The 27,042-nt window shown below is 40.8% G+C and overlaps 1 protein-coding gene across 3 annotated transcripts in view; it reads left to right on the forward strand.

The window, feature by feature from the left end:
* The window catches only part of zbtb16a (zinc finger and BTB domain containing 16a), a 309,589-nt gene that overhangs the window by 32,246 nt on the left and 250,301 nt on the right, over window positions 1-27,042 (forward strand). The window contains exons 1-2 of one of the 3 annotated variants that reach the window (XM_041801571.1): window positions 550-717; window positions 4,725-6,047. In XM_041801571.1, coding sequence (XP_041657505.1) covers window positions 4,810-6,047 — 1,238 coding nt within the window. In that variant the 5' untranslated portion in view covers window positions 550-717; window positions 4,725-4,809. Of the gene's footprint in view, window positions 1-549; window positions 718-1,160; window positions 1,442-4,724; window positions 6,048-27,042 lie in introns of those variants that run through there. The other 2 variants (XM_041801572.1, XM_041801573.1) reach the window with 2 other exon arrangements.

The raw sequence follows: 27,042 nt of genomic DNA on the forward strand, positions 1-27,042 counted from the left end.
GTAGGGTTTTTTCACACAAGTTTGCAATCAAAACATAACATTGCTTAATATTCGTTGACTAAAAATCATTTCAAAGTTTTGAATTCTGGTATTGTGACAGTCATTTGTTATTCTCTTCATAAATAAATACTGAGATGCATATGCTGTGTAACACCTCTCAGCTATCATCAGACAAAGTTTGGTCCATGTTGCCCAGCCCTAGTCTGTATGTTTGCTCTTGTCATCTAAGTTATTTTTTCCCACCTTGTATTCACTTTGCTCTAAATTCATAAATTCATTGAAAGGAATGAAAATAGTTGGAAGGGGCTTCAACAGTACCAGCACTTGACTTTTCCTGTAGGGCTGCTGAACCACTGAGTCTGCTCCTGGATGGAGTTGGAGAACAACTGTAGGCTGTATGTTGCATCCAAACAGCTGGAGGGAGGGCAGTGTCGCTCACCTTTCACTGCCATACTGTAACACAGCCGTTTGACATGAGACAGCCCCCTAGGTGTCTCACTTTCTTAGCGTTTGTACGGGCTGGAGCGCCGCGCCGGCTGCCCGCCTGCCTGCTGCTCGTCTGGCTGACTGGCTGCGTTGACGTCAGCGCCGTGTTGATTTGCTAAGGCGAGAGAAGAAAGGAGTTAGTGCGTGTTGAGAGAGCGGGTACTGCGAACTGCCTTACTATGCTGTAGCCCCACTCCCCCACACTATACGGAATCAAAACGTGCAACTTAGGTGAGTACCAAACCGGGCTAAACGCAGCTGCAGTTTCCCGGCGACAAGTGCCAGACCCGCTACTCTGCATGCGTCTACCACTGTTTTCTCTGTGTACTTTCATTCACCATGTGGATGTTTTGATGCGTTTATAGCGCTGGGGGGATCGTGCCGCTTGTCCCCGTTCAACCTCATGCTGAAGTTACCAGCAAACGCGACTTTGGCACGCAAGTTGGCTCTGCGCACTGGAGTGCTGGATGAAAACAAGTGTTTACCTGATTGCTCTGCAAGGTGTTGAAGTTTGCATTAAGGCACGGTAGTCTATTGTAGAGATGTTAAGGTTGACGTAACCCCCACCCCCCTCTGCCTCGGTCTGGTTTTTAGTATGCTGGAGATCGCAGCCAGAGGACGTGAGGTCTGGCTGTTTCACCGGGAGCCAGACAACATATGACGCCCCGCTCCATGTGACTTTACTGGAGACATCGCGTTTGCTCGTTTTGATGGAAATTATGCAATTTTTAGACAGCGACACTCTTTGCCTTGTCCTTGTGTCTCCAGACGCACCAGTGTGGCTCATTTAGCCGTGATGACATCATGATGAGTGCTGGGGACACTGGTCTTTAATGTGAGAAACAAACCTTGCCACTGTACAGTCAGACTACAATTGATTGACAGGCAACTAGATGTTTGATTGGTTCCCAATAATCGGCTTGCAGCAGCAGCAGCACGCGGAGCAGACTGTGAGGTGGGGAACTGGTAACAGATGCAATGGCAAATTGATTTGTTATCGAGACTGTCTGATCTCCTTCTTCTCTCCCTTTCACTCTTTTTTCCCTCGTTATCCTTCAGGCACCTCATCCCTCCTTTTTGTCAGTTTTAAAGAGCCAGTGTTTGAGTATTTCATCCCTCCTCAAACAAAGTCCACCTGTGCGTGGATCTGAGGAAAAGCTGCCTCGAATCGGCGAGAGATTGTGGCAGCTGTCTGTCTCGTGTACACTTTTTTCCCTTCCAGCACGCTCCACGTCCCTGATTGTCCCCCCTCGGAGACATTTTGCCTTCCTTCAACATTAGTGAGAGTCGTGGTGAGGAATATTGAACGCTGTTTGTTCTTGTTGTGGCTGGGTTATGGCAGACAACTCGTGATCAGATTGATTATTCCTGCCTTTTTTTGTGAAGTCGGCCTAATTTGGTTATTGTCAGCGGGGCTGCGTTTTCCATCCACGCAGTGAGAAAATCTCCTCCGGCTTAATGTACTTAATGTAGTGCGTGATGTTTTGCATAATGCACAGCGCGCTGTATAATTTGTCTGGTGCGACTCGCCAATATTAACACTGTCTAGACGCACGTAGCGCTCTGCTTGTATTAATAGAGAGCTGTAAAGTCTCCAAACAGCAACTTTGCATTGTGTCCCAGTGAAGCCACAGTTTGTCTGATAGCCCACAGAGCGCGTCAAGGCATCGATCGTTTACGGGGCCATAAATCGCAACTATTGGCATACCTGTAATAAAGATAATGTCAGGGTTTAGGTATGACCTCTGTTGACTGAGAGGCTGAGGAGAATCTGTGCTTTCATCGTTACCTGCCTCCTTTTATCGATTTTATCAAAAACCACACAGTCCAGGGTTCCAAAACACCCTTAAAATGCAATTTATTTACACAATCTATCCCCCATGATCCTCTTCAGCATCTCCAACTTCATTCATCTCCCTGATTTAACAGAGAATTACAGTTTAAATTCTTTTTAACTCGTAGTCTAGCTGGAAGCTGTTGATATTTCCTCTTTTTTTCCGTGTTTGTCTGAGACTGTTGTTCTCAAGCAGAAAGGAAAGAAAAGACAAACTTCTCCTTTTGTGCCTTATTTATAAAAAAAAGCTAAGTGAAAATGAAATAACAAGCTTTTGAAAGCATAAACTGTGGTCAAAATGCTGCCGAATTGCATCTCAAATATAGTAAATCAATAGAAATTGGACACAAATGAACCCACGCGGGTCAATTGAGGCATTTGGTGATCATTCATTCATTTTCAATCAGGTTAGTGGTGCTCAACTGGTGGGTCTGGACACAAAAGTGGGTTGCAAAGCTGTTTTTGGTGGAAAGTCTGTCATGGACATGCACCCATGCATTTTATTCAACTTTTAAACTGTGATAATGTAAATTTAACCCTTTAATTTACATTTATCTCCTTAACAAAGCTGCTTCCCCCAATATAGTGGCACAATTCCTTTAAGATTTCTGCAAAAATGGGCATAAATGTGGTGAAATAGGCTGTAAAATGTGTAAGTTTTGCCCTGACTCTCCCTCCAAGATCCAGACTGCAGTATTTGTTATTAAGTAAACATGTATAGTTGGAATTTTTTGTAAATGTGGGTTGCAATTTGGTCCTGAGAAGGACTGATTTAGGTGTTTCAAATTGCACCAATGAGGAGTCTAGCTGGAAGCTGTTGATATTTCCTCTTTTTTTCTGTGTTTGTCTGAGACTGTTGTTCTCAAGCAGAAAGGAAAGAAAAGACAAACTTCCCTTTTTGTGCCTTATTTATAAAAAAAAAGCTCTGTAAAAATGAGATTGCAAATGAAATCAAGCTTTTGAAAGCATAAGCTGTGGTCAAAATGCTGCCGAATTGCATCTCAAATATAGTAAATCAATAAAAAATGGACACAAATGAACCCACGCAGGTCGATTGAGGCATTTGGTGATCATCCATTCATTTTCAATCAGGTTAGTGATGCTCAACTGGAGGGTCTGGACACAAAAGTGGGTTGCAAAGCTGTTTTTGGTGGAAAGTCTGTCGTGGACATGCACCCATGCATTTTATTCAACTATTAATCTGTGGTTATGTAAATTTAACCCTTTAATTCACATTTATCTCCTTAACAAAGCTGCTTTCCCCAATATAGTGGCGTGGTTTCTGCAAAAATGGGCATAAATGTGGTGAAATAGGCTATAAAATGTCTAAGTTTTGCCCTGACTCTCCCTCCAAGATCCAGACTGCAGTATTTGTTATTAAATAAACATGTATGTATAGTTGGAAATTTTTGTAAATGTGGGTTGTAATTTGGTCCTGAGAAGCACAGACTTAGGTGTTTTAAATTGCACCAATGAGGAGGGCATTCTTCCAGTGCAGGTCGGTCTAATTTACAGAATAATCATGTCAACAGGAGGCACAAAGAAGCATTGATTTAAATTTGTGACAATTCAATTCAACTCCACTATTTCTGAGATTAGTGTGCAGCAGATTTCAGGTGAAGCAACATGTTGCCCTGTGAACCGGGATTATGGAATTACCAAGAGTCACAGAGGCAATCAGTTATTCGTATATTAGCGGGTGAGAGCAGAGACAGAGAGAGCAGAGTGTTTGGTGCTGCAGCGTTGTGTGCTTTTTTTTTTTTTTTTTTTTTTTTTTTTTTTTGCCTCGTCCTGCTTTCCTTTCCATCCATTTCTGGCCGCTGCTCTCTGCTCCCGTCTGTGATGAGAATACTGAGTAAGATGCTATTTAATTTCAGAAAAAGGCTGCTGACGCTCTTTGTGAGCCACGCAGGCAGTGGAGAAAAAAAAAAAACGACAATTCACACTTGTTTAAATGTGTGTACATCCTCATCAGATAAGCAAATGAAGACATCTTTTTAACATAACATATGTTAGACTGATTGGTATGCAGAGTGAGCCTGTCTGACGGCTCGCAAATTGTCTCCCTTCAGAAACCTACAGTCAATACTCTCCGCTGATTCCATGAACAATGCCTCTGCACGGAGTGTTTACCATCCACTGAATTCTCTCACCATTTACAAAACACGTAGTAGCATTCTTTCAGTGAACAATTAACTATTGATAATGGTTTTATTTCTGAAATGATTTAAATTTTATGGAAGATGACAAACAGGAAATCTTGACTCAATTTTGGTGCAGTTTTTTAATTTGATTACAAAAGAAAACACATGAATCTGATTGCATTTGTTGGATTTAGAAGTGTCAGTGTATTTTTCAGTATGACTTTGGAACTGATTGTGTTTTTCTCTGTTTCCCCATCCAGATTTGTTTACAAAGAAAGCTAAAAACACTGCTGAGCGGGGGGAAGGCGAGCCTCATGAGTCGGCCTCGTGGTTTGCATCGACATAATGGATTTAACTAAGATGGGTATGATCCAGCTCCAAAACCCCAACCACCCCACTGCCCTGCTGCAGAAGGCCAACCAGATGCGTCTGGCCGGGACTTTGTGCGACGTGGTCATCATGGTGGACAGCCAGGAGTTTCACGCTCACCGGACTGTGCTCGCCTGCACAAGCAAAATGTTCGAGATCCTCTTCCACCGCAGCAGCCAGCATTACACCCTGGACTTCCTTTCACCAAAGACTTTTCAGCAGATTCTGGAGTATGCTTACACTGCCACACTCCAGGCCAAGGTGGAGGACCTAGACGACCTCCTGTATGCAGCAGAGATCCTGGAGATTGAGTATTTGGAAGAGCAATGCCTCAAGATCCTGGAAACCATCCAGTCGTCAGATGAGAATGACGTGGAGGTGAATGTCAACGATGGCAGCACAGAGGAGGACGACGAGCGCAAAGGCCACAACGGAGCCAAGAACTCCAAAAAGCATTCCATGGAGAGCCCGTATCTGTCAGGTAACCAGCAGGTCTCCATCATGGCTGGCATGGTGGACCAGAGTCCGTCTGTGTCCACCTCCTTCGGTGTCTCCAACCTGAGTCCCACCAAAGCTGCTGTGGACAGCCTGATGAGCATCGGGCAGTCTCTGCTCCAGCAGGGCTTCACAGGAGAACAGCTCATCCACGGGAACTCCCACCACCTGATGACCGAGATCAAGACCGAAATGATGCAAGTCGACATGGGCGGCAACGGCCACGATAGCCCTCAGAACATGGAGTCCAGCGCCTCCAGCAATGGAGAGCGAAGTGGAGAGGACAGGAACAGAGATGGTCCAGGGACACCAACCAGGAGCAGCGTAATCACCAGCGCCCGGGAGCTTCACTACGTCCGCGATGAAAACATGAGCGACCAGCAGGCTGAAGTCAGCCAGATGGGTCTGGAAGCGATGGCTGGGATGACGGAGAAACATCTGGCCTCGCTCTACTCCCTACCTATCAATCATAAGTCGGATGCCATCATGTCAATGCCGGTATCCATGGCCTCCGCTCTCCCCATGTCCCCGGCCCTGGCTATGTCTATGGACTTCAGTGCCTACGGGGGACTCCTGCCGCAGAGCTTCATCCAGAGAGAGTTCTTCAGTAAGCTCGGGGAGCTGGCAGGGGGCATGAAACCAGACAGCAGGAACCAGCACGAACGTTGCAATGTTTGCGGTGCAGAACTGCCAGATAATGAAGCCGTGGAGCAGCACAGGTAAGCTGAGTTTCCTTTTGAGTGGCTACTTGCCGATTGTTTTGGCCTCAAAATGAAAGGTGCTATTCATCCTTTAAGCAATGCTCTGGGGTTATTTAATTAATCACATTTTTAAAGGATTATGGGAGATTACTTAGTCGCCGTATTCTGCAAAAGGGAAAGACACTTAGCCATTAGATTTTCCAGATATCCTACTAATATAAACTGTTGCATTATTTCCCTGGGAAATGGAGTCGGTTGTAAGGATTTCTGCTGATGTAGACCCCTTTTTTGTTTTCAAAAGGAAATTTTAAGGCTTTTTTATTCATTAATCATGGGAATTTGAGGCAATGTTGTGTTGAAATTTTCTTCTCTTATCAAAAACTGACAAAGTAAACCATCCACACACCTCTCATCTCTGTAAATGAAGTGTTTTTTGATGCACACATGCCTTATTCCTGTTTGGCTCAGGCCCAGACATCCATTCCTTCAATAAGCCAGCTCAGGTGCCTGCTGAAGCAGCGCTGTCGTAACATTGTCTGAGACCATTAGTCACATCTTACAAGATGTGGGCGGCAGCTATCACACACACTTACCAAAGTGGTCCCCTCCTCATCCTGGTCCCCGATCACCTCCCCTTCTCTATATAACCACACGACGGGGGCCCTTACTTAGCCTGATAATTGGAGTTGATGGTCAGTCCAGGAAATGAGTGCTGAACCCGAGCTCTGGGACGTAGAGGTAGTTCTAGGACAGGAGAGCGGGAGTGAAGCGATGCAGCACTATTTCAGGCGGGTACATAAAACTTGAGACCTCAAAACTTCATGCAGGATATGTAACAGGGATCCTGCAGATCCTTGAGTAGATTTTTTTGATAGTTTTAGGTCATAGAATAGCTAGAATTTTTACTCTCACTCATGAAAAGTCTTAAATTTGACTGTATGCTTTGTCAAATCTACACTACCTTTATATGATTTTCTGAAATCATATTTTGGTTTTGGATTTACTTGTGACAATTCACAGCCTGTATGGCAGCTTAAACATATGCACAAACTTTTAAAGGAAAAGAAGATAGAAAATTCACATTAAAGGAATTTTGCTTCAAGACTGATATGACAGTGAGAGGGTAGTGGTGTGCAGGGGCCTGCTCTGATCATGAGGCGACTTATCATGATGGGAAAGGAAATAAGGGAAAGACCTTGCTGTGCTAAAGTAGAATTATGTGTCTGTTTTGGCATCTTAAAAAGGTCTTACAAAGTCTCTGATTTAATTAAAAAAACATGGTGCAATCCTGCATAAGGTCACCTCTAGTATACATCAGAATTGCATTTCCTGTCCTTTCTCCCTTGGGTTTTGTTCTTTTTTTTGCATGAAAACCTTACATTACCCTAAACCTAAATCAGCCCTTTAGAATGATAGTAAGAATGTAGTGATATGCAGGGACCTACTCTGATAATAAGGCGACTTGCAAGATGTACAAAAGTCTTTTACGTTTCTGATGATTGGAAATGAAAGCAGTAAAGTCCCAAGACCACACTGCGCAGAAGTAGCATTATTCGTCTCTTTTGGCATCTTAGAAAGGTCTTGCAAAGTCACACGTTTAATGCAAAAAGCATGCTGCAATCATGCAAAAGCACACTTTAAAGTCCTGTCCTGTCTTCCTTGAACTTTCCTGCATTTTTGCATGAAAGCCTCAGACTCTTACTAGTTGATTCAGAAATTAAATCAGTCCAAAAGCAGCCTTACCTTTGATTCACAAGCATTAACTTGATGGTAATGAGTTGCACTTGAATCAAGCAGTATTAGTACTTTATGTGTGCAAGTGAAAACCTGCTTGTGATATTTCAATCAGTCTATAACTTTGTAGATTATTTTATGTTGTTCCATTTCATCTCATCCCTAAGATCCCTCTCATTTTGCTGCTGTAATATGGTGCAATGTGGAAATGTTAGAGGGTTGTGCATACGTCAGAATCGTCCCAGTCATAGTGAGAAGCCTCTCGTAGAATGCATTGCATCACTTCTTTGCGCATTTTGCACCGTCAGATTGTGCTTGTGACTCAAGGCCCTTTTCTCTGCCTTGAAGGCCACCTTCTCACCCTGTAATGTTTGCTTAAATCAATAGGAATGCACAGTGGTTAAAGTTCACCCAAGGATTTGAACCCCATCACCCGTCTCCTCATGCTTCTTTTGCCAGTATCTTGGTATGCATGGGTAGAGCTGCTTTTATTCACTCTGTTTCTAAATCTGTCCCCTGTAAGAAAAAAAATCAGAACATCTTCATTCAAAAGAGATGTGTCCTTGTTTGCAGCCTTACACTGAGTTATTGTGAAGTAAGTTACTTTGTAGTTTGTGGTTTTGGCAGCTGCTCTTGAAAGTGTACAAATTAGTTTGGCCTTCATAATGAGAGCTCATTATTCATTGAATAAAAGTGGAATCTCTGCTTGGGCTGACACTATGAGTAAGAGAGAAACTGTCGATGTGATTTTTGAGCCACTTATCAGCTCTCTGAGACAACTCTTTTAAAAATGCACTATAGCTCCAGAGCTGTAATGTGGTCTCGCTGTGTTTAAGGACATGCTACACTCGTCTCTGTCTTGAGAAAAGTCTGGCGTGTGAAATGGTTGCCTGTGTTTCAAGAAGAATTTCATCAATCCGCTCAAGCTGGGAAATCTTGTATCAAAGGAGATTTCCAAACCGTTTCATGCATTGATCTTCCCGCTTTGCCCCACAGCATACTAATGGGTTAATTTAGACTGGTTGATACACCGACACGACACTGTTTAATATTGTACGCGCTGTCCTGACAGCCTCCTGAAGTGTAGAAATCAAACATTGCATCATTCGCTGTCTGCTTTGCCGTCCGCACATGAAAGGTCTGCTGTGAGATGCTTGATAATTCAGACGCTGCTCGTGTCCTCACAAATTCCAATGCGGGTCATTTGATAGCATATCAAGTCCATGCTTTATTTTTTCCTCCTGTCAGGCTGCCTGGTTCTTTGATGTTAACACAAGATGTTTAATTTCAGACGAGCTGAGTCGTGTTACCTCTGACTAATTATGCTTCATTTCCCCACAGCCACTGTGTCAGGGTCACCGCTGCCTCGGTAACGAACACATAAAAAAAGTTGGCAGAGTTCACTTTGGTGCAGGCGGGTCAAGTCAAACATGGGTGTAATTGTTTCCAGATGTGGCACAGGTCGCCGGTGTGAGGTGTCTGTGTCTGTGCGTCTATGTCGAAATGAATGCACCACAAAGTACCCACTTCCTGTATAAATTTAGCCACTGCTCCCTTTCATTCCTCCGAGCCCTGGATTATATCATAAATAAACACCCCGACCAGACTGAATGCATTGTGCGATGGTTACAAGAGTGGTGTGAGGACTCGGCTCAAGGATGCAGAAAGAAATGTGATGAGATGTGAGAGCATTTTGGCACAAGAGATGCTGTCCTTGAAGTAGAGAGCAGAGCTGCATCTCTTTTACAAACATGTAGTCAGATTTGACATTTTTACTTCTTTTAGCGAGTTACTTTACCAAAATGTTTAACTTCTATGTGAGACATGGACTGTTTCTATACTCCTTATTGACCCGAATCCTTGTTGATACCAGTATCAATGCTTGTATTTTGTTTGGTGGAAAATAAAACAACAATACATTCTTAATAGGAATGCACAGATGATCGGTTTAACATTGGCATCAGTGTTGAACAGATATTGATCATGAATGTGTTCATCAATTTTATGCTGGCATTTGGTTCAACTAGCTGCTGAATAAAGAAAGATAAATTTTACAGCACAGAAAAGGTGAGGTTGGATAAACTTTGATCTGATTTTATGGGCAAATATGAGAGAAAATGTTGTTACTAGGAGTGTTAGAAAAACCATAAACAGCTTAATTATTTATTATTACACTGTTAATTATCACAATTTGTGCATGTCTTTGTTAAGATAACTTTTGTGCCTTTATTTAGATATGATAGCTGAAGAGAGACAGGAAATATGGCTAGCGAGAGTGGGGGGGAAGTTGTGCACCAAACGGCACCAAGACAGGAACACGTGACATAAGCTGAGCTAAGCTTTTACAGCTTCAAACAAACACATTTCTCATCCTTACATCTACATCTAGGTAAAAAGTAATTTTTTCAGGTTTTGAGAAATTTAGAAAGGGAGTGAAGATTTGATCCCCATCCTTAGTTCTATAAGCACACAATATTTGGTTATTTCCGTTGTATTATTATTAAAGAAATGCATGCAAACTCCTGCACAGTCTCTAAATTACATGAAAAATTTTGTTGCCAGTGCATGCAGTTTACTGATGGATTCATTCTCTTCCTATGCACCTGCATGTTGAAATGATTTAAATAAAATGTACATATTTTTGACTGCTGTTTATCAGGCAAATAACAAACTGTTTCCTTCTGGTATCAGAAAGTATCAAAGCATAAAGTACTTCAGCAAATGTAACACCAGATAGATCCTGTTTTCTCTCCTGATGCGGTTTTCAGTACCCAAACTTAATAATGTGAATTATCCCTTTGATGCCAGATAGATTTAAAAAAAATACCCATAATTGTAAGATGAAAACTGATTGCTAACATTGTGTTTACTTTTCCTGGTATTATACACTTTACTATCACTGCTTGGTTGATGATTTCCTGAAACCTGTCCTTTTTGGGTCAGGCTGAAATTTGTATTTATGGCATTGAAGTGGGAGTGCACCAGTGCATCAGGTTAAGATCAGCATTGGCCAATACCTAACTGCTTCACTGTGGTAAATAGGAGAAGCTGGTTAGAGGCAGTCACCTATTGGATGAACTTCAATCTGATACAATAAGTCTTGCATCAAAAGAAGTCTATCGGTCCTAGTTTTCACTAGAAGTGCAGCCTTATATTGAAGTGGTGCATTGACTAGCATACTGCTCAAATAATGTAGTTATTATATGGCTGCTTATGCTTACACAATATGTAATACACAACGACTTTAAAGTAAAACACCAAAGAAGTGTTGTTTTGACTTCAAGCCAAAGCTAATGTTTAAATTTTTCCCCAGTATAGCAGCATCGTCAGTAAATTTCAGCCCTGTAGTCCAATGAAAAGTATAAATGATGTGACTTTTGGGGTTCCATTGCAGCTCTGTGGACAGCATCCATGCAGTTCATCTGTATTATGTGCCCACAACAACTTCTCTGCATCTCTCCTCCTCTAATCCACCCTGCCATCTCCCCACTGACAAGCCTCAGATTTATTCCTGAAAGGAAGCCCAGGGTGAGTGTTGTTGCTGCTGCAGGGAGACAGGATTACAGCAATATTTTAGTAACCCTTGCACTGAGAAAATAATCAACACAGGAAGGGCCTGAGTGATTATTGGGAAAATAAATGCATGATGCAGGGGGCTAATTCTGCTTTGGCGGGGGGAAAGAAGAAAGAAAAAAAAAAAAACACTCCACTGCTTGGTATTCCAAACACAGCATCCAATTCACGGGAACTAGCCTTGGGTTTATCTCTTTCACTTAATCGTCCATTCTCATGCAAATGACTGACCCTCGCTGTAATGTACATCACATAAGTGAAAAAAGAGCCTATTTTAAAGGGGCGCCTTTCCAGCATATAGCCGTTAAACATTAATGATAAGCATCAATGCTTTAATGCTGTCTTTCATAATACAGCTGTAGGTTTTTTTAAGTGGAAGGAGGCGTGAATGAATGAAACAAGCCAGTGAATACCCGCCTCTCTGTTCCTTTCTGTCATGTTATTTTTTTATTGATGAAAGTGTTGGGGTAAAAAGGAGAGGTAGAAATAATCACCCCAGTATTAACCTCCACACGCGCTCACACTCATGTGTTCATTACTTTTTACACACATTTCCCTCAGCGGCAGCGGCGGCGGCCGGCGCTCGCTCTTCCATTTCCTCTCCTTTTGTGGCACAGGGGGTGCGGAGGGCGCTCTAATACCCTGGGCCCCAGGTGTTTAAACAGTGGGCCCAAGGCTCTTATCTGTGCATATCAGAGTGGGACAGATAACCCTTGGCACTCCTCCTCAGTAAACCAAGAGCAGATTGAGCAAAGATAGCAGCCCGTGGCGTTTGTTTCAGGTGATAACAATGTATGCATACACATATATACCCTGAACGCTGAGCGAAGGCTGCTGGAAGGTTTCCCTACACACTGACACTTGTGTGATTTGGTCACTATCAACCATTAACCAATGCTTTCTTTCTGTACATTCAAGCCAGGAGCAACTGAGTTCAGCTTAAATGGCCTCTGGTATGGTTGTGTAAGTGGTTAAAGCTAGCTTGCATGTAAACATTGGTAGATGCAAGCTTTAAAACACTTGTAGAAAATCTTTCTTTACTCTCTTTGAAAGATGAGCCATGACTTTGATTACAGATGTAACTTTGCCATGTGCCATGGCAATCATCCCTGCGTTTAGTGTTTTCACACAAGCACAAAGCTTAAGAAAGTTTCAGGATGAGCTGCATGCGTAAACACAAGAAGCCTGCTAGTATAAATTTCTCTGAGAAGTCAGGGTGAGCTGAAATATTCAGGAGATTTCACCATGAGTGAGAGGCATCAGTGATGTGTACATCACATGACTGATGGCGAGTGGTGATATATGAAAAGGCAAGTCAGGAAGATCTCGAAACAGCAAGTCCTGAAATTTCTAGAAATGTTCAGTGTGAAAAATGCTCAGGAAAAGAAAGAATTGGCTTGAGCCACAGGTTTCTGAAACTTTCAGCATAAACTTTCCTTGTTTTTACTTCCCCAGACTACAACCTCTGTTTAGGTTTCAGGCTCTGTGGGTTTAATTTCAACGTTTTTTATTAAGTACTGTTTAGCTAAGACTTTCAGATGGATGCTTTTCAAACAGTACATTTTTTGAAGGCTAGTGATTATTATATTTGAATTAGGGGCTGTGGTGCTTTTGCTGAGTAAGAAGTGAAAGCAAGGCGGTTAAAAGTAGTTCAGATATGATTGGCAGGAAGCAACAAGCTGTTGGGTTTGTATTGAAGTCTGATGGAAATAAACTTTGTGATTGTTGCTGCTTGTTGTAAATATTCTTGTCTAAGGTTGTGAGATTTATGATATTTTGATTCTGTTTTGATACGCTTAAAAATGATACCCACCCTTATTTTAATGATAGATTATATAAAACTCTACCTTAGCCAAAAAAAATACATTGTGTTTCAAAAATTGCAGAACAACTCCTAAATAAAGTCTAAATTGTACAAGATGTCATAACACTTTCAAATTCTGTTTCTAAATCATGCTGATAAAATCATATTCTTTAGTGATCAAAACAGAGCTGTTAAATTATTAGAACTGCATGATAATTCTTAGGCTCTTTCTAAATTGAACAAATACATTGGCAACATTTCTGTGCGTTGAGGTTGTTAATATTCTGTAGTATAAACCTTAATGTCATGTGTTTGAAAATGTTTAAAAGTTCCATTATTTCACGATTGGACCAGAAAGTGCAGACACGTCATGATTCACGAGTCAGATTCTTAACTCCAAGAGAGGGAGTACTGTCAACATTGCGAAAATACATTGGCAACTTTGGTAAAGTGGGCGGAACTAGCATTTCCACAAACTTTTCCAAAATGTTGGCAACGTATTTGTCCTATCAAGACAATGCTGTTTCTCTTTTTCTTGTTTAAAGATACTTTCTCAATTGCACTAGTAAATTGGCAACATTTCTGTACATAATCAATACAGAATCAATATTTTCCTTAAACCGTAAGTACCGTATGTTTGATATTCTTTATATATTTTTTATTTATTGGATTGATTTCATCAAAAGTTGCTGACACTTGCTGATCTTTCACCATATTTCAACCAAAAGAAAGAGGAGTGTTGAAATTGCATAAGTGCATTGGCAACATTAGAAAAGTGGGTGGAACTGGGAAGTGCTCTGGCTCCTAGACATTTCCATCCACTTTTCCAAATGTTAGCAAGTATTTGTCCTGTCAAGACAATGCTGTTTCTCTCTGTCTTGATTAGAAATACTTTCTAAATTGTACAAATAAATTGCCAACATTTCTGTATATTGAGATATCAATATTTTCTATATGCTTGAATACCATATGTTTGAAGATGTATGAAATTCTATTATTTTAGGATTAATGGCATAAAAAAGTGCTGACACTTGATGGTCTTCCATCATGTTTTCAACCAAAAGAGAGACAGCACTGTTTAAATTGCGCAAGATGTTGGCAACATTTGGAAAAGTGGGTGGGTGGACCTGGTGAGTGAGCCATTTCCACGACTATTCCAAATGTCTGCAGTGTTTTAGTAAAGTCAAGAAAGCACTCTCTCTTTCTCTAGGTTGAAAAATAGTTTCTAAATTGCACAAAAACATTGGCAACATTTCTGTATATTGAGGAGCTGTCTATATTTTGTATATGCCTGAATACTGCATGTTTGAAAAAAGTGAAATCGACATCTTTTTAGTTTGATGCATAGATACAGCCTTTGTTATTTTAACAATGAGAGGTAATGAAAACATGCCAATGTTTGTGTGCAGTTTAAACAGTTTGCTGTACTTTGTCAGCATTTTTGCATCATCAACAGCATGAAATGAAGTAATATCAGGCTCACCTTCTTCTTATCCAGGAATTATAAAGTGGAAACATGACTAATCTTGAGTTTTTCTTAGTTGGTAGTCAGGTTTGTATGTGGCCTCTAGTCTATAATAAAACCTTAGACAGGGACAGTGTCTCATCCCTGATCCTAACCTGCAAAACCAAGCCAACATTTTCCAGCTTCCTGAAAGAAGCTCGGCAACAAAGCATCCATTACAAGCCAGTGGATTACCCTCTATTTGAAATCACTCAGTGAGCTAAGTCTCCCCAGCCCGCACTCAGAGGTACAGTACATGTTGGTGTAATAATCCAATAGCACAAAAAGCCTCACTCCACAAAAACATCTCTCCAAGAAATACCTCAACCACAGACACGGGCTGAGGGGTTTATTTAAGTCTGGCTGCCACTTCGTCTCGTTTTATCCTCACACAGGTGCTTTTTTTTGCCCTTATAGGAGGTGCAATGTTTTGTTTATGCCCCCAAGGAACCGGCGCTTTGACCAGGCCCGCGGTGAGAGCTGCAGCCGAGGCAGCTGCTGGCTGAGGCCCAATTATAGACAAGCTTTAAAAGGCTCTGGTTGAACCGTAAAGATTTACACCGCCATCGCTCTGATCTCAGATCTGGGCTCTGTCCTCACTGTCAGGATAGGGAGATGTATCGATTAAAGACTTAACACAGGGGGCTACATCATGTGGAATGGGCTACACTCGCTCACACACAAACCTCAGTACAGATGGAGCGTTTTATTGTTGGCCAGTCCAGCAGTGTTGTCAGCTGGAGAAGCATCTTTTATTTCTTTTGGAGCTGCTTATTAGAAGGAATTGAGATTATTGTAGGGATGGGTATGATGGACTGGAAGTCATAGCACTATCATTTTATTAAGATGAATCCCCATACACTGTAAACATTTCAGTTTCATTCCTGTGAAGACATAAATGGTTGTCCCAAAACCAGAATTATACACTTTGACAGGATTCAAGTGAATCTTTGACAAAAGTAGGAGTCCTACATACCCAAAATTGGGGAATTTTTCATTTATAATGATCAAAAATGGAACAGAATGTCCAAAAGCATGTCTTAATTGTACATAAATATTGGCAACATTTCTGTCTCTTCAGTTAGTCAAAATTTTCTTTACTTCTAATTTGACATATTTCAAAATGATATAATCTCCCATTTTAATGATACAAAATAATAATGCTACAAATCACATACAAACTCCTACACACAGTCTAAAATTGTGCAAACACATTGGCAACATTTTTGTGTATTGAGGTTATTAGTATTTTCCATACGGCTGAATGCCATCATCATTCTAAGGAGTAATGCTATCAAAAAGTGCAGATGCTTGATGATCTTCAGTGGTATTTTAACCTAAAGAGAGACAGCGCTGCCAAAATTGCACAAATATGTTGGCAACATTCAGAAAAGTGGGGGATGCTTGCATTGGAAACCCTCGCAACTTTGCAGTTCTAACCACTTATCCAAATGTTGTCAATGTGTTTGTGTAGTCTTGACAGTGCTCTCCCTCTCTTGGTCAAAATACTGTCTAGATTGCACAAATGTGTTGGCAACATTTCTGTGTATTGAGGCTGTCAGTATTTTCTGTACGGCTAAATGCCATCATCATTTCAGTGATTGACTGAATCAAGAAGTGGAGACACTTGATGATCTTCAGTCTTTAACGATAGAAAGACAACACTGTTGAAATTGCACAAATATATTGGCAACATTTGGAAACGTGTGTTGCACTTGCAAAGAGCAAGCCTTTTTTTTGGCCAGTACCACTTTCATCTCCAAATGTTGCCAATGTATTTATGCAATTTAGGCAGTACAGTATTCTCTCTTTGACAAATAATACTTTCTACATTGCCCAAAAACATTGGCAACCTTTCTGTCTATTTAGGTAATCGAATTTTCATTTCAAATGATAAACATATTTTTGAAAGTGTTCAAATCTCCATTATTTCAATGATTATGGGCTCTCTTTTGGTGAAAATATAACTAAAGCTCATTTGGTTTTTGTACTTTTTGATGCCATCACTGTTAAAATTGCACAAATATGTTGGCAACAAGTAGGTGACGCTGGTATTTGATGGGGTAATGCTTATCAGTTCCACCCACTTTTCCAGATTTTGCTGTTGTGTTTATGAAGTGAGGATGGTGCTCTCTCTTTGTCTCTCTCTCTCTCTCCCCCCTTTAATAAATTTTTAAATTGTGCAAAAACATTGGCAACATTTCTATGTATTGAGCTTAACAAATGTCTCCATATGCATAAATACTATGTGTTTGAGAATGCTAAAACCTGCATTATTTTAATGATGAATGGTATAATGACATTCAGAAACCAAATGAACTTCACTTACATTTTTGACCAGAAGAGAGAGTAAGCTGTAAAATTGCACAAATATGTTGGCAACAGTTGGAAAAGTGGATGATGCTGACATTGGATGGAGGTAACCTTTGCTTCTTGTTCTAGATGTTGCCAGTATGTTTGTGCAGTGAAGATAGTGCTCTCTCTATCCCTTTGGAAAACTTATCTTTATAAACTGGGCGAAAACATTGGCAATATTTCCATATGTTGAGGTATGTCTGAACACTGTATGCTTAAAAGCGCTCAAATCTCTCTAATTTTGACATGTAATAGCACCATTATTTTCAGAAACCCTGATCTTAAGTCATGATTTAAACCGAGAGAGAGAGAGAGCATTGTGGTGATTGCACAAATCTGTTGACAACATTTGTAAAAGTAGGTTGCACTGGCTTGAAGCAAGGGTTTCAACTTGCTTTTCTAAAAGTTGTCAACATACATGTACAGTTCAGGCACTATGTAAGACTTTGCTTGCATTTTCTGTTGATTTAAAACAAATTCGTGGATAGTAGTAGTTTGGAACTTGGACTTTTGTTGCTGTGATATCAATATTGTTCAATTTCTACCAGCCATATCAATGCTTCTTTAATGAAATTTGATAAATTCTCCATTTTGACCAAACATTTCAAGCATGTATTGATTTTGAAGTCAATAAGCATATAACTTTGAAGTGATTCTTTGGTTAAGCAGTATTTTTTCGCACCTTAGGCCTGCCATCTTTTTTTTTTTTTTTACATAATTAATTCAACATTGCATGATATAAATAATTGTGTCCACCTTTTATATTATTTGAAATTCTGTCAATATATTATATACCCTAGATAATTTTTGTTGGGAGAAAAATCAGAAGGCCAACACCAAGAAAGGGAGATATGGGGGGGGGGTTAATATGTAGACAGTGGCGAGGCTGATTAGATCGCCTCCCTCCCTGAGATAAGAGCGGAGGGAGGTGCTTGTGCAATAAAAGTTAGCAGCTTGACTCGGTGCGACCAGCTGCCTCTGTGTGGCTAACAGCGCTCAGCAGACGTGGCCTTTGCTGATGCGGTCTGGCAGGGGCTGCTATGAAACGAACACACTGAGGCCCCTATCTTTTGTCCCTGTGGGGGCCTTGTGGTCTGCAGGGAGGGATAAGGATAACATACTGTACTGGAAGTTGGCCTTGTGTGTGTCCATGTGAGCGTGTTGGTTTGTTTTTTTTTCCTCTTTTTCTGCTTTGTTTTGTTGTGAAAGGAGGGGGGTGGGGGTACTAATTACAGGCAGTTATCAGGTGACATGCAAATGTGTTATCGGCCTTAACTTCCTGATGTGTATCTCTGCTCACAGGAGCTGCTGTGAGTGTTGGCAGCGGATCAGCTTGAGCCACTGTTTCTCTTTAAATGCAGAGTGATTGAATTTCAGCGGCTTGTTTTGTAAACCTTTATTTGGGTGACTTTCTCCTCTTTGCAGGCTTTTTTTCCTCTACTGTATTAAAGTGCATGCGTCTTTGTCAACTTTCCCATTAAAAAAGAAAAAGTCAATAGTATTAGAATGATTTGGCCTTAAAGCTGAGTGGGTTTTAGTTCTAGTTCATGGAGCCCTGCCTCTGTTCTCTTGCTCCTGAACGCTCTGGGTTCTAATCCCATCGATATCCCATTAGCATCCCCTCTCTGGGTCCCCGCCACATGAAAGAAGATGTGTCGGTTCCCCCTCTCTGATTCTATTGCTCTGGCAGACCGTAGGGAGGACGGCCACAATGAGCAAATGTGCTAGAGCCAAAGGGCCAACCCAAGTGTGCTCACAAACGTCCCGCAAGTGTGTGTATGTGTGTGAAAAAGCTGCCACCGCCACCTCAGAGGCCCCCGAGCCTCCCTGGGAAGTATCAAACCAGAGCCCTCCGCGGGCTTCCAGAGAGAGAGCTTCTAATTAGCCTCTTTGTTGCCACTTGAATGGTTTGCCAGAGATTGGCAAGGGGCCCCAATGGAGTGATACCAGCACGCTAAGAAGCTGGTCATAAAAATTACCCCCCATTCTTTTCCACCATCACCTGTCACAAAGGAGCTCTCAGGTAGGAAACAGAGGCCAGAGCAGAACCATGTCAGCTGTTAATCCGCCCCTTAGAGAGCTGGGGAGCTGTGTTTGCTCAACAGGTGAATGCTAGGCTAATGCTAACAAGAAGCTCTCAAGCTCCAGCAGCAGATGAGTAAAGCTTGAAATCAGTCACTGAAAGTTTTGATAAACCTGTTAAAAAAGTCAAACTGATATGCAGTACACATACAAGATACTAAGATTTAAGCATCACCATCACCAGCAGAAAAATCTTTGGTTGAAAAATGAAGCCAATGCTACAAGTGTAGCTCACTGTAAAAGCCCCATAATGCCTCATTTCCACATACGTGTGAGTATGAGTCAACCCAAAGTCCACTAATTTCTACGGGAATATCCATGATATTTGACATGCATGCAAAGCTCCTCCTTTCATGATGTTTTCATCTGAAAAGTGCTGAAAGTATTTTGGAAATAATGTAACTTTTGCTGGATTTTGGAGAGACTGCATGCCTTGTGCTTGCTAACAACGAGCTACAACGAGTGAAATACAGACAGATGAATCATTTTGGCATGAAATACAGCATGATTTATCAATCGTTTTGGCAGTTAGAAACACACTTATGCATTTAAGTGAAAATTAAGAAGGCAAAAGAATGGTCTCTAAACATAAAAACAACATTTGGATGGTTAAATGAGTTAGCTTAGCTAAGCTCATTCAGCTCCGTTCAAACAAACATTTTGACAAGCAGGATTTATTTGCACACTTTTATCCATGACTGAATTGAGAGGACTGTGTAAATGGTAAATGTGAAACCTAACTTCCAAAAAAGTTGGGATGCTGTGTAAAATGTAAATAAAAAAAACGATTAGCATTTCATCCGTTTAAAAAAAATCAAAATGCTGCACTCCAAGCAGGCCAACTTCTTCACTTATTTGTTGACATGCACTGTAAATCCTGTTTTTATACTTTTATTTTGTTGTAAGTGAACATAAAACCAATCAGGACTAGGGCAATTACAATACAATCTTAGAACGGTAAATGTAAATATGGAAAATGCAGCAATAGCACACAGTACATAAAAACAGTCTGACAATCTATGACGATAATAAATAATCTCCTCATTTGTGGCAATCCCATTTTGCTCAGTATTTCTCTCCTTTTTCTTTTTGAAGGTGCAATGTAAAAGTGATTTTCTCCGTATTGCAGACATGGTCTATAATGTTTAGAGAAAGTTTCACAGTTGGTGGATTCATCTGAAGCCAGCATGCGGTAACTGCTTTCTTACTTTCAACCATGATTAGTCTTGTTTTTTGTCTTGGTAATACCCCAAACTTATATTCCAAGCTACTAAATGGTTAAAAACTGAAAAAATATCATCTTCCTATGGATACAGGCAGTTTTATCAGGGTTCTATCCTTCCAAAAAAAGAGCATTTCCTTGCATATGACACTAGGACATGAGTCATATTTGTAAGTAGAATGATGTTGATTTGTCTAGCTTTACAGCACAAATAAACATGCTTACAGCCTGGTTCAACAAATAAGTCTGGTCTGAGGAGCTCATGACTTTATCTGCACTCCCTGTTTAATGGGTTGATCTCTTATAACTCATCTGTTTTGATTTATGACTGATGCATATTCTGCATATTTAGAGGTGGGTGCATCATAGCTGTTTGCCAGGAGTTTTAAGGTCCCCTCAGCTCCAGCTTTTTACCCATTACTAGGCTGATAGAAGTTAGTTTTAGGCAGCTTTTCCGATATGGCAGCCACCATCAATGAGCTTCAAAAGTGCACCTCAGAAACTATAGGTGAAGTCACTGGGGCTATGTCCATATTTTATACAATCTATACCAACTACTTTGGACTCAATAAGGACATTTTTCACCTCAATATTGCAGTAAAATAAATTTTGCATAGAAATGACTGAAACAACTTTGCATAAATAGGATTGTAGGCTGACATAACCAGAGATTTATGTTTGGCTAAATGAGCTATGTGCTTGAAAGTGAACCATTAGAGAGGCACTGATTGTGAAAAACAGGGCCAATATCAATATTTCTAATAATATTTTAGCAATTTTTTTTCCATTACTTTTTTGGTGTTAGACTTCCAAAATGGTGTCATTTTCTCTCTTTTTTTTGACAGAAAGATTCCAGTTTTGTCACTTCTTCTGCCTGATAATCTCTAAACCATGAACCAGCTGTCGCTTGATGCTAATGTTAAATTGACACTATACAACAGATCAAAATCTGCCTCTGGCATGTACTGATGCCATAGTATTTGCTGATGTACCGACGTCTGTCAACAGAGGTTGAAGTGATGCATTGGTGCAGCTCTTTGTCTTATGATTACTGTAGTTCTTGTGCAAACATTAAACCATTTGAAATATGTTTTGATAAAACAGAAGCCCAAAAACTGTCATTAGCAGATAGAAATAACCTAAACCATGCAACTAAGTGGCTATAGCATTTCATTTTAGGACACTGCCTTTATTTATTTCTCCAGATTTTAGTTTCTAAAGTTTTGTAATCAGCGTATGTCAATGAGGATGCAGCTTCTAAGCAGACTTGTTTTACTGGTAATTTAGAGAAAAATCCCCTTTACAGGTTAGTACACAAACTCATGCACAGTTTAGACGTTTGTTACCGGGCCAAAGAAAGAACTCCTAACTTTTCAAGCAAAGATGAACATCACAGCGTATCAGCAGCAGCCTATCCACCTGTCAGCCTCCTCTGAAGTCTTTCAGATCTATACTTGTGGCGTTTGACATGCGACTAGGCGAGCGTCATGGCAGGAGTGCAATGAATGTCAAGGCGACTTGGAGCTTTAGCGCCGACCGACACGTTTTAAGCTCCGCTGTAATCCAGGAGGGATCAGTTGGGTAAATCATGGCATAAAGCTTAAAACCATAATTGATTTATGTATTTGCTGACCGAAGACGCCCAGAGAGATTACCAGAGGCAGGGAGCTGATGATGGATAGGCCGGCCCCCTCACACAGGCTGCATGCGAGGTGGGGGTTGGATTCAATTGAAGGGAGATTTGTCTGCTTGAAGAGCGAGAATGTCTGAAAACAGACAGACTCCAAGAATAAATACACATATTATCAGAGGTGTGTGCAGGATCATACCAGTGGGTTTCTTTGTTTGAAACGGCTTCTCTGACAGTTTTTAAGCTTTTTTGAATCCAAATGATCACAATGGTTCAATCTGTTCAAACAGAAGTTGGTATTTTAATGATTTAACTTGGCCCTGGGACGGTGGATAGAGCAGGAAATCAGGGACAGGTGATACAGGTTGGGCCACCCAATTCTGCACATGCAGGACCTACCTGCTAGGCCATCTTTACCCCCAGTATTTAAATTATTGTAGCATTCTTTTGCCAGCATACATGCATGCTTAAAGTTGGCTGAAATGTTTCATCACAGCTAATATGAATGAGAAAATTGCTTGGTGGTCCTACAACAGGAGGATAGCATTGCAGCATGTTTTGTGTCATGATAAAGAGATGAAATTCATCCCTCTGCCAGTGTTGACCACTTATTCATTGATCATTGACTGATAGATTATGACTTTATCAGTCTGTCCCTCGTAACCACACTGGCCCTGATGAACCATGTGATCCTGGACATCATTTCAAGCCTCTCCTGCCACATTCAGCCCATGACTTTCCCTCCTGACACGTTATGAATCCTCTCTTTCTTGTTTACTGCCCGACTGTCAGGCGTCTCCAAGGTCTCTCTTGACCGCTTCCAGATTGTTTTGTGTTTGTCTGTTTGTCCCTGGGCCCTGAAAGGCGAGAGTGGGATAGTAAAAGAAGGAGCGAAAAAAAAAGCCATTCCATTTCCTGGACTGATCACTGAAGCGGGTGGCTCTGACATGTCATGACTCAAACAGCATCATTTCTGCCACTCCTGTCTCGCCGCTGACCTTACAAATGATGCTGGAGGCTCCCGCCATATGCCATTAAGCGTGGTGTAAAACAGGAAGGGGTTTCACCCCCCTGTCGTACGTGCAGCAGACACCTTCTACAGTTTGCACCTATCGGAGAAGAAAAGCAGATTACAGCGGCGGTTTTCTCTCTGATGGTTTCGTCCATATACTGTCTTTTTTTTTCTGCCCTTCCTTCCCAGCGTGTGTTTTATTGCCTCTTGTGAGTGTTGGTCTGAGGCGAGGAGCTGCAGCTTCCCTAACAGGTGTTTGGGTGCTTATCGCCCACGTCTGTGCCCTTATCTCTGGCCCTCAGCTTCCTGCATCCTCTCTCTTGCATGCCTCAGAGTGGGGATATATTTCACTTAGCCTCTGACCCAAAACCTTCCTCTCTATCTCTCTCTCTCTCACACACACACACACACCTAGGGTAGGAGGAGGGTGTGAAGACATTTCATCATCATCACCTAACTTATATCTCTGTTTTCGTCCATTTTCATCATATTACTCCTCGTAGTTACTCCTCGGCAGCCGATCATTTACCAAAAACATCACTGTTGATTATTTTCTATGTAGCTGGCTAATTATTAAGTCTGCAAATTAAAAAAACGGGGGAAATGACACTGTATATTGTTTAGTTTAGCTCAGTTGTGGTAAAAATCTTAATCCTAATTATTTTGATTGATTGAGATCAGGATTATCAAACGCAATTGCTCATTGATTTTACAATATCTGCATCCAGGACTGCCCACAGAATAGTCTGAGCTCCTGACAAACCCAGAAAAAAGGCAACCAATTTCTGGCCTATTTTCAGCCATTTTTGCCACATTTCAACTGCCTTTTACCCTTTTTTACAACCATTTTTGCCACCTTTCAACCGCATTTCACCATTATTTCCACCCATTTTTGTGTACCTACTAACTGCTTTTCACCATTTTTTCTGCCCATTTTTGCCACCTTTTAACCAAGTTTCACCATTTTCTCTACCTATTTTAGCCCCTTTTTGACCAATTTTTACCATTTTTTCTACACATTTTTTGCCACTTTTGAACCACTTTTCCCACTCATTTTTGACTTTCTTAACACGCTGTTCTCCAATTTCGCATCTCTGAACTCCTTTTTGCCAGCTTTTCCCATTTTTGCCATTCTTAACCACTTTTCAACACTTTTTTTTTTACCAGTTTTAGCCATTTTTAAACACATTTGCCATTTTATAGCCCATTTTTTACCCTTTTACCTTTCTTAGACCAATAATGCTAATATATGCCACTTTAACCTTTTCTGCCTCCTTTAAGTTTATTTAATTATTTTTTTTTACCTTTGACGTTATTTCAGTCTCCTCTACTTTGTTTTCTGGTATCCTGACGTTTGTGCACATCATGCCTTAACTATGAAGTCTGACTTTACTTTGCTAATGGTTTTGTTCAGAGTGCCCATCCACATTGTTAACATTACCAAAGAAAGGTAATTCTGTTTTAGGAAAAGAGGTTTACTTTTTTGAAAAAGGCTATACTGTATTACAGCATAATTTAAAAAAAAACATTTTTTTGCTTAGATAAGAGAATGGTTATTATTCAGGTAAAAAATAAAATATGGTTATCTCAGATCAACTTTACAATGGACTATGATTTTGCTGACCTCCATGGCCCCCCTAGTTTGGCTGGGCCCAAGCGAGCTCTCCCCTTTATCACCCCTTAAGGACAGCCTTGTAAAACGTGCTCTTTTTTAAGATTGTGATTGATTGCATGCTTTCTTTTCCCTCTAACATCTTTAATACTAGTCAAATGTCATCTGCACCTTGTGTTGTCATTTACCTCATTTCCTTTTCTATCAATAATAAGTTCTTTTTTCTGTATAAGTTCATGTTAAAATCTTTGCTCCACCTATAAAAGCAGGTCTGTGTCCAGTTACACTGAGTTGATGACATCCACTGATTTTTAAAGGGCTGAATGCAGACAGCACTTCTGCTAATCCCCAAATCTTTGCAGAGGTCACTATCCAAAATATTAACCACGCATTTCTTGAGTCAGCTTATCTGTTGCTCTTGTTTGTGTAGAGCCTCACAGCCCTCAGGTTATTGTCGAATAACACAAATGCTAAGGTAAACATCATCCACTCTAAATTTAGAAATCAAACATGCTGAAAGTCTAGTGTTGTCCTCAGACTGAGTCATATTTATGCAGCAGTGGCGTCTGAACATCTTGGCGTTTTCAGCCCACACTGATCTTTGATGGTGTCTGGAGCCGCCGGTTTGATCCCACATTTTGTCAGAGTGATTGGTCTCAGGCTTTAGCTCCACCTTCACATTCCCTCCATCCTTCCCTGCTCCCAAGTCTCACACTGGGACAAAGGCTAAAGTGTCTGTGGGATGGGGTTGTGATGCTGGTTTGGAGGGGGTTGACCCCCTCTGAGGACCTGACAGGGGCCCTTCTCTTTTTTTTTTCTAATCCCCATTCTGAGTGGGCAGAGAGGGGAGAGAGCCCACCGTCTAACACCCATGAGAGAGTCTATTGTGAGTGGTGGGCTCTGTTACAGTAGGATGGATGCAGGGGTCTCAGGCCCAGATAAACGCCGGGGTCAGCCAGGCCCCCGTTATTTACAGTAGGCCCTTTCATTGCCTGAGTGAAACAGGAGCCCGAGGTAGAGGTGGAGGTGGTGCGGGGGGCTTTAGGGGACGACCACTGTTTGTGCTCAGCCAGGCCTCCACTATAGGTCAAAGAGCACGGGGGGGTGGGGCCACAGAGGTTACAGACCTGACTTTTGTCTGTGTTGGGGGTGAGGGGGAGGTACTGCTTCATAGAGGGAAAAGAGAAAAGGTGAGGGGGGGTGGGCTTCAGAGAAAAACCAGGAGTGATGACTTAAAAACAAACTTTTCAGTGGTGAAATGTACTGTGTTGCTCAGACAGTTTTGCAGGTTTTATGACAGGGAGATGGAAATCTTTGATCACTGGAATTATTGATAAAAAGAGGAGAAATCCAGCAACCGCAATCTGCAAAAAAACATCCATAAAGACAACATTTTATACAAGTTTGTAAGCAGGATACCTTTTTTTTCTTTTACTAAAAAGGACCTTTCATAAACTTTATTGATTTATTTTTCATAAATCTCTTTAAGATCCCCCCTTTGTAGGCCCAGGAAATGTGCAAAAGTCAGGAAGGTTTTTAACAGTTATTGATATGATTTAATTATGCCTGCTAGATTAAGCTCCAAACCTTGAGGCTTTTATCAGATGAACACTTGCATGCAGCAAAGCTGGGCAATCAGTCGACATTTAGCTACAGTTAAAGTGTACTGCAGTCATCAAAACAAGAAAACTGTGGTTCAACTTTATATTTTTTTGGGAGTCTATTTTGACCTTTAACTTTATAAAAATGTATTTCTTTGATATCACACCCTTAGCGTGATATCTTTAAATAATTCTGAACAACACATCCTATGAATAAGTGGTTGCTATGTAAATGTAATCACTTGTTGTCTCGGCAGGTCAAAAATGACCCAGGTGGACTATGACTATAACTATAGCTGAAATAATGTTTCACAATTCCTGCTAAATTTGACTCTAAACATGAAATAATTTTAATGATTATCATGCACATTTACTATAAAGTACAAAAAAGACGTGAAACTGGGTTAATGAGGCGATACAATTGGCAATAAAGCTCTTGCACTGAGTATAAAAAATAAATCACAAGGAGGCACACTGTCATTTTTTTAACATAAAGGAAACCAGGAGTGATCTTTTGCTGCCATTAAAAATGATAATGGTTTTACTTGAGATCATCTAAATCTAGTAAATCTTTCAGGGTTTGTTGTTATGTTTTTGCCTCAACGGTTACATCACCTTCACCTTAACAAAGCTGATTTATTCTTGTATTTAGTTTTTTCTTTATTTATTTTAATATTTAATTAGCTTTTGCACTTAGGTTTCTTTTTTTCAAAGAGTTCAGAATGTTTTAGGAGTGTCTAAATGATAAATGAAAAAGAAAGAAACAGTGATTAATAATTGTTATATCAGTATTAACTAAACAGTTTTTGGTTTTACTTTGACCATAAAACAGCTTTAGCATCTCTCATGACAAATAAAACCCATGAAGGATGCTTATTCTTTGT

Source organism: Cheilinus undulatus, linkage group 12 (assembly GCF_018320785.1).
Source record: "Cheilinus undulatus linkage group 12, ASM1832078v1, whole genome shotgun sequence".
Taxonomy (NCBI): Eukaryota; Metazoa; Chordata; class Actinopteri; order Labriformes; family Labridae; genus Cheilinus; species Cheilinus undulatus.